Source organism: Eucyclogobius newberryi, unplaced genomic scaffold (assembly GCF_026437365.1).
Source record: "Eucyclogobius newberryi isolate DKJ021-1_F unplaced genomic scaffold, fEucNew1.0.hap1 SCAF_1, whole genome shotgun sequence".
Classification (NCBI taxonomy): Eukaryota; Metazoa; Chordata; class Actinopteri; order Gobiiformes; family Gobiidae; genus Eucyclogobius; species Eucyclogobius newberryi.
In genome coordinates, this window is record NW_027315723.1 from 26779791 (window position 1) to 26793433 (window position 13643).

At 39.9% G+C, this 13643-nt stretch overlaps 1 protein-coding gene across 1 annotated transcript; it reads left to right on the plus strand.

Moving 5' to 3' along the window:
* The first annotated feature begins 10547 nt into the window (after window positions 1–10547).
* Window positions 10548–11948, plus strand: tcf21 (transcription factor 21). The gene is made up of 2 exons (XM_072441993.1): window positions 10548–11014; window positions 11600–11948. Exons 1-2 carry the CDS (start codon window positions 10583–10585, stop codon window positions 11687–11689), a joined length of 522 nt encoding a protein of 173 aa, XP_072298094.1. The 5' UTR covers window positions 10548–10582; the 3' UTR covers window positions 11690–11948.
* Window positions 11949–13643: the final 1695 nt, after the last annotated feature.

Consider the following 13643-nt stretch of genomic DNA (forward strand, 5'->3'; position numbering starts at 1 on the left):
CATTCTCAATCTGCCTTTATTCATAACAGCATGTCAAAGTGCTCATTAGTCACAGGGAAATATGAAATAGTGGTTGCCAGGTGGCACAACTCTGTCGTGTGTTCTGGGACTGTCCTGTTGCTCAAAAATATTGGACTGAAATTAAAAAGGAATTGCAGAATTGTTTTGACAGAACTATGTATTTGGGCCTCAAAACTCCTGCCATGGACAACATAAATGACGCCTTTTGAACATGCTTTTGGCAGCAGGGAAAAAGGCCATCACAAAAAATGGATGACAGAAGTTGCACTTATAATCAAGGGCCGGACTAGAATCATAAAGGATACACAGACCATGGACATCATTTGGAAACTGACACATTTAACGGATTTTGGACTGGGTTGGGCCGCTCTTTTGGGTTTGATGTGTCGTGACTCGTGATGCTGTTTGTGGATGTTCTGTGCCACCTGTCGTCATTTTGCTTTGTCGGTTGCTTTTTGGTCTTTTTCTGTGTTCTGTGTTTTAAGTGTTTTTTACATATTGGAAAAAAAAAATGATTACACAAAATGTCGTGGCTCTGATGGCACTGACATTTACCAGGAATTCATATACATACTTGTCTGTTTAGATATTGCACAAACAACTGCAATCGAGTAATTACCCGGCATCTTCAGCTCTTATTCCCAAATATAGGGTCACGGTTTGTCAAATCCTTTCCTTGCATCACAGCGCCAAGACTTCGAGACAGATTTACCATTTGGTTTAATTCAGTTTTCTTCCACAGCCAAGAATGCGCATGTGTTTTTGTTCTGTTATCCGCCCGTCCCCTCCTTCGCTCTCTAAATAGTTCTCTCCGGCGTTGCCCTTTCACACTGTTCACTGATATTTGTATCGCTCAGAGCTGTGTAAAACATCTCTCCGCACACCTGCGACTTTGAAGAGCCGTGTGTGGCCTCAGCGGCGCATGTGTGTGAGTGAGAGAGGAGAGGACAGCGCTGACGCCGAGTTTGGACCTTTAGAGAAATGATCCTGGGGTTTATTGTCTTTAATTAGCATCCAGGGGGACACGGCGCAAGAGAAGAACCAGCACCACCTGACGGATGTGCGCACAGTTTTTCACCTAAAAAAAAAAGACCAAAGTTATCTCAGTCACAACTTCTTTATAATGTCTCACTTCTTTCTTATGACACACAAATACTTTCACCTTTACTCACCTTCCCCAGGCTCATCGTCACATAAACAAAGGAGACAAAGACAAACAAGGTGAAAAAGACACAATGGCAGTGAAAGAAAAAACAGGATTTTGACCAGTAATCTACTGGTAAATGGATCAATTCAGATTTTTAAGCTGGCAATATAAGCAAAAATAAAACAATAAAACAAAACAAGTTGGGCAAAAGTTACATTCGAATCTTATACAAGCGAGAAACCGATTCCACTGTAGTCCAAACAACCAGTCAAACTATAAACATTAAGAGGGCGCGGCTTGATGTTATTACTGTCTCTGTTGTTGAATGTCCTATTAAATAAGTATATTGAGGGTGTGTTCTGGTCCTAAATTGAGCCCATTTTTGTCTTGAATTGGACTTATTTCTTGTTAAAGTCCTTGTTTATTTCTGATCTAGTCAAGGTTTAGTTTTAAGGTTTAGTCCCAATTTTGATGTGACCACACCCATATTTTTAGTTGGAGGAGTCTTTATAACTCTACGTGAGATTCACTGCTTTTGAAAGAAACATCCACAAATGTTGATCTTTATCATTGTTTGTTAATATATTATTTGTTAGAGAGTGGATCCACAAACTTGCCATGTGAGTCCCAAACATTTATTCACAAAAATCCCATCTTAAGGGTTGAATGATGGCACCACTGAAGATAAATTGAAATGTATATAATATGTTATGTTTTGGCTGTGATTGTGACTGTGGGAGCTACAATTAGTTTTGTTTTGTATTGGTGGAAATTATCACACGATTCATTTATTTTATGTCGTCACTGATTTGTTAAAGTTAAACATATTCCGCGTTCCGCATATTCTGCGTTCAGTGTGAATTTGGAGATGATTGAGTGGACTTACTGTACATCTGTCAGACCATCTGCACAAGAGAGATTTACACATGTTATAACAGTGTTTCCTCATCCTTAACTTACTCACAGTCGTATTCTTTTTGATTCATGCATGTGGGAGTACTCCTGTTTTCTCCTGCATTTGAGATGAGACCAAATGTAACTGATGCTTATTGAAAAACTGTAGACTCTGGGTTAACAAAAGACCACCAAATGTTTTTCTGAAATAAAAAACAACTAAGTCAGATAAGATGTCAAACTTTGTGCTAATTTTTGTCTCAGTAATGATAGTGATATTAGCATAAACCAGGTCCAAACATCTGCAGTTAAACAGCAAATGCCAATTTTAAACCATGTGAATTCAATGTTGTTATGTCATGTGAACACAACCTTTATGACACTTAGGGTGACCACATGTCCCTCTTTGGTTGTCCTGCACAGATATTTAGGCCCTCGTCACACTTTTTCATTGATACCACATGAATTTCCTAAAGAGTGAGATATTAACATACTATACATTCTATTTTCTCTTAAGGAAATGAAGACTTTTTTTGGTGTTCTGGCTTTTTTGGTATTCTGGCTGCATTACGTTCATGCTTTTTTGGTGTTTTTTGGTGTTCTGGTGTTCTGGCTTTTGCATATATTGGCACTTACAACTCTTATTATCTCTTTCTGTGTTTTACGATCGATAAAAATAACTAAAACGTGTGTTTTTTTGCAATTATTCTCCATGAGCTTTAATTTCCCCGAGTCAGTTTCTCCATGTCCCGCCGCATTCAACTGTGTGTCCCTCTTTTTCTGCAGTTAAAGTCAATTAAGATGACTCCTTATTTCTATAGATTAGGATAAAGTGCAAGGTGAATGATTCAGACTGCTGTGGAGAATCTGGTGACGTGGATTATGTCTTGTTGTGTCTGTCCGCTGTCTCTTAGTGGACACTCTCGGCCCCGGAGCTGAGCCGCACAAACAAACACGTGCACACACTAATGAGCTAGCACAACACATGCACACGTGTCTGCTTCCTGCCCCGGGCCCTGGGGTTCAGAGGGGTTTTGGGGGCGTCTCTGGAGGGTTGATGTGGGCATTAGGGGCACTTTTATCAGGACCTTCATCTCACCTCTTCCTCACCTCCCGTCTGTGTCCGGTAGCTCTGGGTCTCTGGGGAGAACTGATACACACAACACACAGATTAGGATGAAATGAGAGGAAGGTGCCGCTCAGGTCAGCTACATCTACGACTGCAAACACCATGTCTGCTCTCTCTAGCTTTTGAAATGAAGGAAGAAAATGCTTGGACCTGCACATCCTACATATTGTTATTAAAACGAGACACTGCAGGTGAAATTACAGGTACACATTTGAATCTTGCCCTAAAGTTCACATAAATGAATATATGGGGGGAAAGTGTATAATCATGTGTCATTTTGTGAGTGAAATGGGAAAAATTGCACATATTTGGAACATATAAATCTGAACAATGGACAGAGGCAGGTCTAAATATCTTGCGTCATTTGATTGATGCTATATTTATTAAAAAAATGAAAATCCTATTTAGTATTTCAGTAAACTATATTTGACATTAACAATTAACATTTGAATGACTTGGGCTTAGAATAAAATTTGATACAATCTGTCATAATCTGAAGTGTAAGATGGTAAAGTCTGGTGTGCAGGTAGTACTTTAGGTAGTACTTTAATAGGTTCTCTTTAGTTAATTCATTAATCAATCGTTGGATTTATGCCTCTTGGTGTAACTTGTCATGACACCAAGAGCTTTACAGTGCATTATTTCTTCACTCCACAAGTGGTAGTTGTGAGCTACTATTGAGGCTGCCAATCCACGACCACCACCACTCATTTACAGACACCAGAATAAAACTTGGCAAAGTGGGTGAAATGTCTTGACTAAGGACACAACGACACTGTGGCATCTGGTGTTTCAGCGGTTTTCAGGCCCTGACAGACGACATTAGGCAGTGACGAGCGCGTACGGCTCTATGTTCCGCTAAGAGAAAAGGCTTTTGAGAAAACGAGTTTGGAGTTACAATGACGAGAAATAATAATAAACATCTTCAGGTTCAAAGTGAAAAATGTGTTGAGTAAACTTCTCTATTATGTAATTCCACTTCTTTATTCATAGGTTTCTGACTGATGAAGATATATTTTGAATATTTTGGTGAGAAATCCTCAAAACAGGAAGCTGAAAGAAGAAGAAAGAGGATATTTAGAGTTTGGTCCTAAATTCAGCCCATTTTAGTCCTGGTGTTGACTTGAGTTGGTCCTGTTTAACCCTGAAGTAGTCCAGGTTTAATTTAGAGTTTAGTTTGTGTTTAGTCCCGGTGTGCAAATGTGTATTCATTTATGTACAAATTATGAAATTGTAGACATGCCTATTGCCCTAAAGCTACTTTAAGCAAAAGCGTTATTTGCTTTAAGTCAAAACTGACAAATCCCAGTGCATGTTTTCAGTGTTAATATTACATGTGTGGGAGATGTTTACAGTACAAATTACATCTGTCACTTTATGTTAGTATGTGAGGATTTACTAAAGCAGACTTCACGTACAAGTCAGTCTTTCTGTTTGTACGAGCCGCCTCCCCGTGCATCATGACTGCTCCAGGGGGGAGTGTGAGCAGCCTGGCCCCGGATGGAGGCTCCGTTCTGGGGTGCAATGGGGGCGAGGGTTCCCTGTGGGCCTGGGGAGTGTTGGATATGCGTAATGCAGAGGTCTCCCTACAGTGGAAGCAGTCAACACGTTCCTGCCTATCAGCCGCAGAGACAGACTGCTTGTGGTGTATCTCATATGAGCCTGGAGTTTGTATGCTTGGACACAGAGAACAGTGATCCCCCTCATGCAATATGGAATAATGTGCAAGCGGCTTCTATCTGGGCCGCGGTTTGATAACGCCCGGCGACGCCCTGCACCGGGAGCTGTGGTAGTTACCCGTGCACGGCATCCAACCTCACAGATAACGAATGTGTGCTTCTTTGAGTGAACGCTATGAGCTAACGTAGAGAGGAGATAGAGCAGATGTGACGCAAGAGTTCATGTCAGCCGCCAAAAATGTCCTTTTCCGATAAACGTCTGAGGAAGGGAAAATATTGCTGCTCATTGTGTCGAGCTGCAGTAAACGATGGAGCAACCGCAGATGTGTCAGAGCAATACTTACTCAAATGTAGTGTAAATAGGTATGTCACAATATCAAATTTACATGTTACAATTAGTGAGAAGAAACATCACAATTTTACGATTATTAACAATTGTCGGCACCATGAGCAAACAACAGTGAAATCCTTAATAACTCTAATGGTTACCAGTCCTCACTTTATAAAAGCGAACGTTCTGAAAAAGAATGATATTGTCACATGTCGCAAGATTAAAAAAGTACTTTACATTTACAGTTGTTTTTCACTTTTTTGAAGAATAAATTGAACTGAAATGACAAAATGTTGCTGCCAAGATTCTCAAGATTATTATTTTCTAGTTCTTTATTTGAATTATATTTATATTGTGACCTGAATAATCACAATTATCTATTAACTTGATTAATCTTGACATCCCTTTATACAAAGAGTATATATGGTTGCTTTTCATACAACTTCAATACATTTTCACAGTTGTTTCCGGGACATCGTACCCTAACACACCACTCTTTCCCTCAGACTAATGAGAGGGAAGAAGATCAAAGAAGCCTGATCCAGCCAATCAGAGCACGGCACCATCACCCAACAGTCTGACTGATCAGGTGCAAAGAGACTCGGGGAGATAACTAGGTGTGATAAAGGAGTTTCAGACGTTTAATATAAAAAACTACCTGTGAAACTCTATTAACAACGTTCTCGTGTCCTGTTTTTGTTTGGTCTCATACATATTCTAAGGGATTCATTTATTTGCATTGTTTTGAATGTTTTTGCTCTAGTGTCAACAAAGTCTTCTCTGGGCTTGGGGTAAATGATTTATCACACATTAGTGGACTGAACATTGACAATATTTTTGAACGTGTAGTTGTAACAGACAGAGCAGAAACCTTTAGTGGGTGAAAGTTTAATAAATTGTTTTGTCTAGACTTGATTACACTAACCAGACCAGGACCAGATCCTTGGTCCTGGACAGACAAGAGTGGACCGAGTGAAGGATTTAGAGCCCAGACGCACATGTGGGCGGAACCACGTGGGACAGACGCAGCCCCCCTCTCCCATCTCTGTTTATCACAGTGACAGAGACCAGACAAAAACTCATAAAAACAGGTCTGTCCAGTTTGTACAAACACAGACAACTTAAACCTCTGCTAATATCTGATAGATATGAGCAAATACTTATATTGTAGCTACTGGCCACACATTACAAAGACGTATCAGCTCTTCAGACCAAAGCCTGAAGAATATGGAAGCTTGAGTCAGGAACTAGCATAAACTCTTTTTATGATTCATATCAGTTTGTAATACGTATGTAATATGCCATGTGTAATATGCCACAATTACACTCCTATTGTCTATAATTGTAGCTCATCTTTAAGCTTATGACTGTCATTGTCATTACTGGATTTTGACTTATAGAGACTGAGACTACTATAAACAATTCAATTCAGGTTCATATGATGTAATATGATAAAACAATTAGTGACGAGATACAATTCCTACGAGTTGAAACAAGAAACGAGATTGGGTCCATAATTTAAAAAATGTTAATCCCTTTATTAGTCCAGGCTGAACCCATGAAGAAAGAAATCTCAAACAATCTAGTGGCACGAGATCTTGTCCCATCTCTAAAATACAATCATTCTGGCTCTGGACTTTCCACAGAGACACTCCCTCACACTGTAACTTCGGGACAAGACTTCCAGGTCATTAACCTGCGAAGTGACACAAAATCTGTCTTATTTTGAAGCAGTCTGCCCCCGGATGTCCCTGTCACTGAATATCAAAGCATTGTGCTGCTTTTGAAAAAATAATATGAACGACTCCCATAAAGATGTTCATAATTCTCTCTTATTGTCTTCCCTGTCTGCCACTTCCTGTATCTTTGCACTTTGAGCAACCTCGTGTTCACTCGTGTTCCTTTAGGCTGCGTTCAGAGGCACTTGAACTGAGCTGAGACTTTTGTGTGTTAAAAGTGTGTCTGCTTTGCTGTCGGGGGAGTGCGGCTGATAAGGGACAGACAACTGGAGCTAGGACATAGATGAATGATGTTTTTCTCACCCTTAAGCCCCATTTGGACATTTCTGATTTCCCCCTTTTAGTCTTACGAAAACGAGCCAACTGAATTTTTTACATTTTGTAGAATTTGTCCACAGTGTTTGGAAGCCAACTCCTGTTTGTACTAAAAACAAAAAATAATATCTTCAATTTGTCACAATAATCTATAGAATGGGCCACAGTGGCTCAGGGAGGAAGTATTTTAACTGGAAAGCTGTGACCACTGCATGTTCTGCCCGTGCGTTGTTGGGCAAGACACTAGGGGTGGGTGATATTGACAAAAATTAATATCTGTAACTTTTTTTTTTGAGCATCCCGTTAACAATATTCAGAAGATTTAATGTAAATCCAGTAGGAATGTGTTAAAACATGCTTTCAAACGTCCTTGTTGAGGTTGAATTATTAGACAAATGTGAAATGTCAGCTCTTTTACCAGCATTTTTTTAAACTATTAACATTGTAATCGCTATTCAAATTTAGCATATCTTCAAAACAACATCAAAAGATATATTTTCCATCTCCTCATAAATGTGGTGTTTGAGGGAGACAATAATAAACGCACTGCCAACCACTTTGGAGCGCATGGCAAAAAATAAATTAAAAAAAATACATGACTTGAATTGTAAAAGACTGTTATGCCAGATGCCCTTCCAGTCACACATGTCAAAAGGCTGCATCTGATTTCAAACTACATTTTCTCCAAACAGTTGCAAACGCTGATGATCCACGGCATCAGGTGTCTTCCTCTTCGGTGGCCGTGCGAACAGCATCTGGAACCCGTCCCTTAGCGGCGACATCACGCAAACGGCCTGACCTCTGACCCTGGAGCGGCTAATTAGCTCGATGTCCCTCCATAACTGCTGGGGACCCTTGCTTTTGTCTTTCTCCAGCGTTCACACTCCCCCCTCTCCACCTGTTGCGTTTTGTCACAGTGGCACTGCAGATTTAGCTCCCACGTTAACTATCGAAAGCATATTTTCTATCCAAAGTGTAAAGCATTATTGTACCAGTAAAAGCTATTTTACGTCACCCCTCACAAACATTTGCCCTAATCTTGAACTCATGTATCTCTAAATAGTGAACATCAATCTAGCACAGTCTATTTTTATTTTTCCACTAAGTGATTTGATTCAGAGCCCACCCACGAGACAAGAACAGGCTCCAATGCAGTCTCGGTCCCAAAGTAACCATCACTTTTCAAGTACGGGAATTTAGTTATGTGGATTTGTTTTTGTTTTTTACTTCAAAGTACCATGGTTTACAAATACAGCGCACCAATGACAATGTATTTATCCATTTTACGGCATCATGTCGTGGAAGAAAAATCAGGACCGGTGCCTGTTTAGAAGAGACCGGAACTGCGAGGTCAAAGGCCAATCCTCCAGAGACACACCTCTTATCGTTGCACACACTTGAGTTGTGTGGGCCGTGCATACATCACAGTATGCGTCGAGAGGGATTCTGGGCTTGTAATGGTTCTAATGTACTGTGTTTAACTGTATATTTCAGTATTTATACCAATCTGCTCAGGAAGTATAGGTGTAAACAAGCATTTACGTTACAACCTGGCATTAATAACAATAACTTTCTCTTGGTCAGTGTATTGTTGTGCACTGTTCTAATAAAAGCATAACAACAAACCACAGCAATATCATGCATAATTAATGTGTGATCCTTTAGTCTCATTTGCGTCAATCGAGGGTCTTGAGAATTATTAAAGGGAATGAACAACATGAATGAATGGAAGATGTTTTTTTTTTATAGTTTCTGCTGCTTCATTGAAATTACTCCTCAAACCTGGAATAAAATGGGGCCTGCTTTTTAAAATAAGGACATTAAATCATAAAATCCGTCGGAAGCTGATGATGAAGAAATACCACTCATTGAAACAGTGTTTTTTCTCGTAACAACGTGGAGTGTTGTGTTTCATTGTAAGCCCTGACTTAAGTGCCCGCGCTCTCTGCTGCTGTTGTTTGGACTTGGGGACCAGGCCGGAGCTGAGCATCGGTGTGGAATGAAGAGGAAGGCCAAACAGGGGATTTTGGGTGCTGCATATCTATTTCATCAGAAGGGACCGAGGCGCCAGTTTGTGAGACCTGACCCCCCTGTCCTGCACTCAGCCCTGCTAACGGGCTGGACGTGCTGAAAGTTACATGGCACTCGCAGGGAGCTTTAATGATCTGGATTAATGAGGAGCAAGCGCAATCAATGGCACCAGAATCCTCTCAAAAAGTAACATGTGTAACAGTAAAATGTGCTTTTAGTCCACTTACAATACATGCACTATTTAAATGTACTATACTGCAGACAATATTGTAATAACATTAGTCCACTTACAATACATGCACTATTTAAATGTACTATACTGCAGACAATATTGTAATAACATTAGTCCACTTACAATACATGCACTATTTAAATGTACTATACTGCAGACAATATTGTAATAACATTAGTCCACTTACAATACATGCACTATTTAAATGTACTATACTGCAGACAATATTGTAATAACATTAGTCCACTTACAATACATGCACTATTTAAATGTACTATACTGCAGACAATATTGTAATAACATTAGTCCACTTACAATACATGCACTATTTAAATGTACTATACTGCAGACAATATTGTAATAACATTAGTCCACTTACAATACATGCACTATTTAAATGTACTATACTGCAGACAATATTGTAATAACATTAGTCCACTTACAATACATGCACTATTTAAATGTACTATACTGCAGACAATATTGTAATAACATTAGACCACTTACAATACATGCACTATTTAAATGTACTATACTGCAGACAATATTGTAATAACATTAGTCCACTTACAATACATGCACTATTTAAATGTACTATACTGCAGACAATATTGTAATAACATTAGTCCACTTACAATACATGCACTATTTAAATGTACTATACTGCAGACAATATTGTAATAACATTAGTCCACTTACAATACATGCACTATTTAAATGTACTATACTGCAGACAATATTGTAATAAAATACTACAATAGGTGGAATGATTTGAAATAAAAACGTTTTAGTTGCTTTCTGTGGTTTAGCTGATAATTTTCATACAATATTTACACTTTAATATTTAGCCTGATAATAGTTGGCCTAAATTCCGTCCTCCCGTCCTCCAGCTGAGTGGGAGCTGGACCACAGTCTCCTCCCCGCACAGAAACGCCCTCTCGCTTAAACATAAAACTACTCAACCCTAATGTGTCCGCGGTACATGAAAGCTCACAGCCCCGTGGTCATCTTTATCCACTCCTGGGTGCTCTCATGTTTTAACCGGCTCCGGGAGATCGTCCATCATGTCCACTGGCTCTCTCAGCGATGTCGATGACGAGCTCCTTGACGGGATCCTGAAGTTTGGCTCGTCAGGTAAAGACTCCAACGAGAGCACAGACGACAGCTCCAACTGTGAGGGCGCGTGCTCTGCGGAGGAGCAGCGACAGGCGCGGGGGAAGAGGAGGAAAAGCACGGGGAGGAAAGCTGCGAGCAAAGGGGCCCCGCAGGAGGGGAAGCAGGTGCAGAGGAACGCGGCGAACGCACGCGAGCGAGCGAGGATGCGCGTCCTGTCCAAGGCCTTCTCCCGCCTCAAGACCTCCCTGCCCTGGGTCCCCTCCGACACCAAGCTCTCCAAACTGGACACGCTGAGGCTGGCCTCGAGCTACATCGCGCACCTCCGGCAGATTCTGGCCAACGACAAGTATGAAAACGGATTTATCCACCCCGTCAACCTGGTAATACACTGAAACATGCTTTTATTCCTATGTATTCCAAGTTTCACAACGCGATTGAGCTGCAGGTTTGCCGTGATAAAGCAGCAGCATAAATAATAACAGAGGCCTAATCATAGCCCTGTAGGAGCCTGTGGAACATAGCACTTCACACTGATGACTCCAGCCACTTTGACGCACATTACGCACGCAGCACAAGTTCATTTTTCAAGATTTGTTTCTCTAATTTGTACTTTTTTGTTTTTTATTTGTTGAGAAAATGTTTATTTTAATGCAGTCATTGGAAACATGTTCACTTGAGCACAAATATTAGTCAATATTTGTGAATTTAGTAATGTTGGTAATTTTGTTCTTTTTTTTACATTTAAAATTTAAGAATGATAGAAATAAGTAGTTATAAGATAAGTAAAATAGGTAGATGTAAAATAGGTATTTTACAACACATAATTTTGCATGTTTCTTAAACTGTGGGCCCAAGTGTTCAAAAGTATAAGGTATATTGATATCATTTGAAACGTTCTGTACTTGGTTGGACTTTTTAAATTTATTTTTTATTTAAATAAACCACATTCTTTTTTCTCTCTTCAGACGTGGCCTTTCATGGTTGCAGGAAAACCGGAGAGCGAGCTGAAGGAAATCCTCAACACGAGCAGATTGTGTGGAACGACCGCCTCCTGAAACGTGTTCTGAATGGACCATAAACACTCATGCTGCCTGTTTAAAGGACTTTACAATAGACACTTCTCTGAGTGGGAATAATGGAGGGAATGTTTCCACTCCTTCGTTCCCGTATGACATTTTTTTATTTAAATGCATTGTTGATCTTTGCTGGTTCAAAGATGATGCTGGCTTTTGTTAAGGACGCTGATGCATTTTTACCTCTGTCTCAATATTGTCTAAAATGTACATATATAAAACTATATTTGTATCTCGCTCACCTCGTGTATATTGGAGCGTTTGTGTGTGGGCCATGCAGCTAACCTTTCCTATCTGTTCACCTCTTCACAATAACACAAAGTGAGCACCAACAAAGTGCCTGGGCAGATAACACTCACTCTGTTGTTTCTGAAAGATACCACTGGACATCTTGGTCTTTACATAAACAAACTTAGAACTAGATTGTTTCAAACACTGAGCCCTGGTGCAAACAAGCCAAAAATGTACTCACCTTAGAGCATTGTTGCTTTAAAGTCACATGACTGAAATAGACGTTAATCTCCTGCAGTGTATGTACAATTGATTAACACGTTGTTGACTAAGAAATTAGGTTATTACTCATTATTTTGTATATAATATAGGAAAGTGAGTGCTGAGATTGCGGCACAAGCCTTTGAAAAACAAACAAATAACCAAAATTTGAGATGTAAAGGCAAACTATACCAATTTGTGTCATCTACAGTCACTTTTAAATATGGATTTTGAAGGTAGAGATGGTGTCCTGATTTGCTAGTATGTTTTTTTCACAACCAATCACAGAACATGGAGATCTTGGGAATAAAAGCAGGATCAAAGGCGCAGTGTTAGTAGTAGTATTGGTGCTGGTCCCGCTGTGTGCAGTTGTTTTAAATGGGTCGGGTTATGACCGCTGTGTTTACATCCAGCAGACAGTTATTTATGTGAAGCTGTGGACACGTGGGCCTCTCTGCGCCGCCGCCTCGAGCTTACTCCTCACAACCAACCGACCCAGGCAGAGGCCAAACCTCACACAACCTCTCCACATATGAGCCTAACTCCAAATCACATGTTTCACTCTGTAACTTGAGCTCTCTCTATATATAGTAACAGTAAAGTAGTACATAAAATAGTAAAGTAGTGAAGAACTAAAAATACAAAAAGAAAATACAAAAAGCTGATTAAAAATAAAAAAAATAAAAAAGTTTACATTTCAAATTTGTCAACCTCAGTGAACACATTTGAACACATTCCTATTCAATCGTCTGACTAACGTTATCGGATTACTCCAAAATATATCTTTGTCAAAATCGCACACTCATTGTAAATATATAGTTGCCTTATTATATGGCAAATGTATTTGTATTTAGACAAATAAAATATCTAATAAGTGAAATATAGGTGAGTGATATTTGGAAAAGAGATTGATTTCAAATGTACAAAAAATCAAATGCCGCAAAAATGGATTCAATTCTGAGTTTAGATAAAAAGGAATGAAACAAGCCCAAGCTCAGAACATGAATTAACTCATTATGTCCATCATCAGTGCTAGAAGTGGATCAGAGCCGACTCTTCTGTCACCTCATACATCAGCCACAGAGTTAAGAACTCCTCAGCTCTACAGACTCCACAGACTCTACAGACTCCACAGACTCCACAGACTCCACAGACTCCACAGAATCCACAGACTCCACAGAATCCACAGACTCTACAGACTCCAAAGGCCGCATAGACCCCACAGATTCTACAGACTCTACAGAATTCACACACATCAAAGGCTCCACAGACATCACAGACAGCACAGACTCCACAGACTCTACAGCCTAAAGACTCTAGAGCCTCCACAGATTCTACAGAATCCACAGACGCCACAGACATCAAAGACCCCACAGGCTGCGCAGACTCCACAGATTCTACAGACTCCACAGACTCTACAGAATTCACAGACTCTACAGAATTC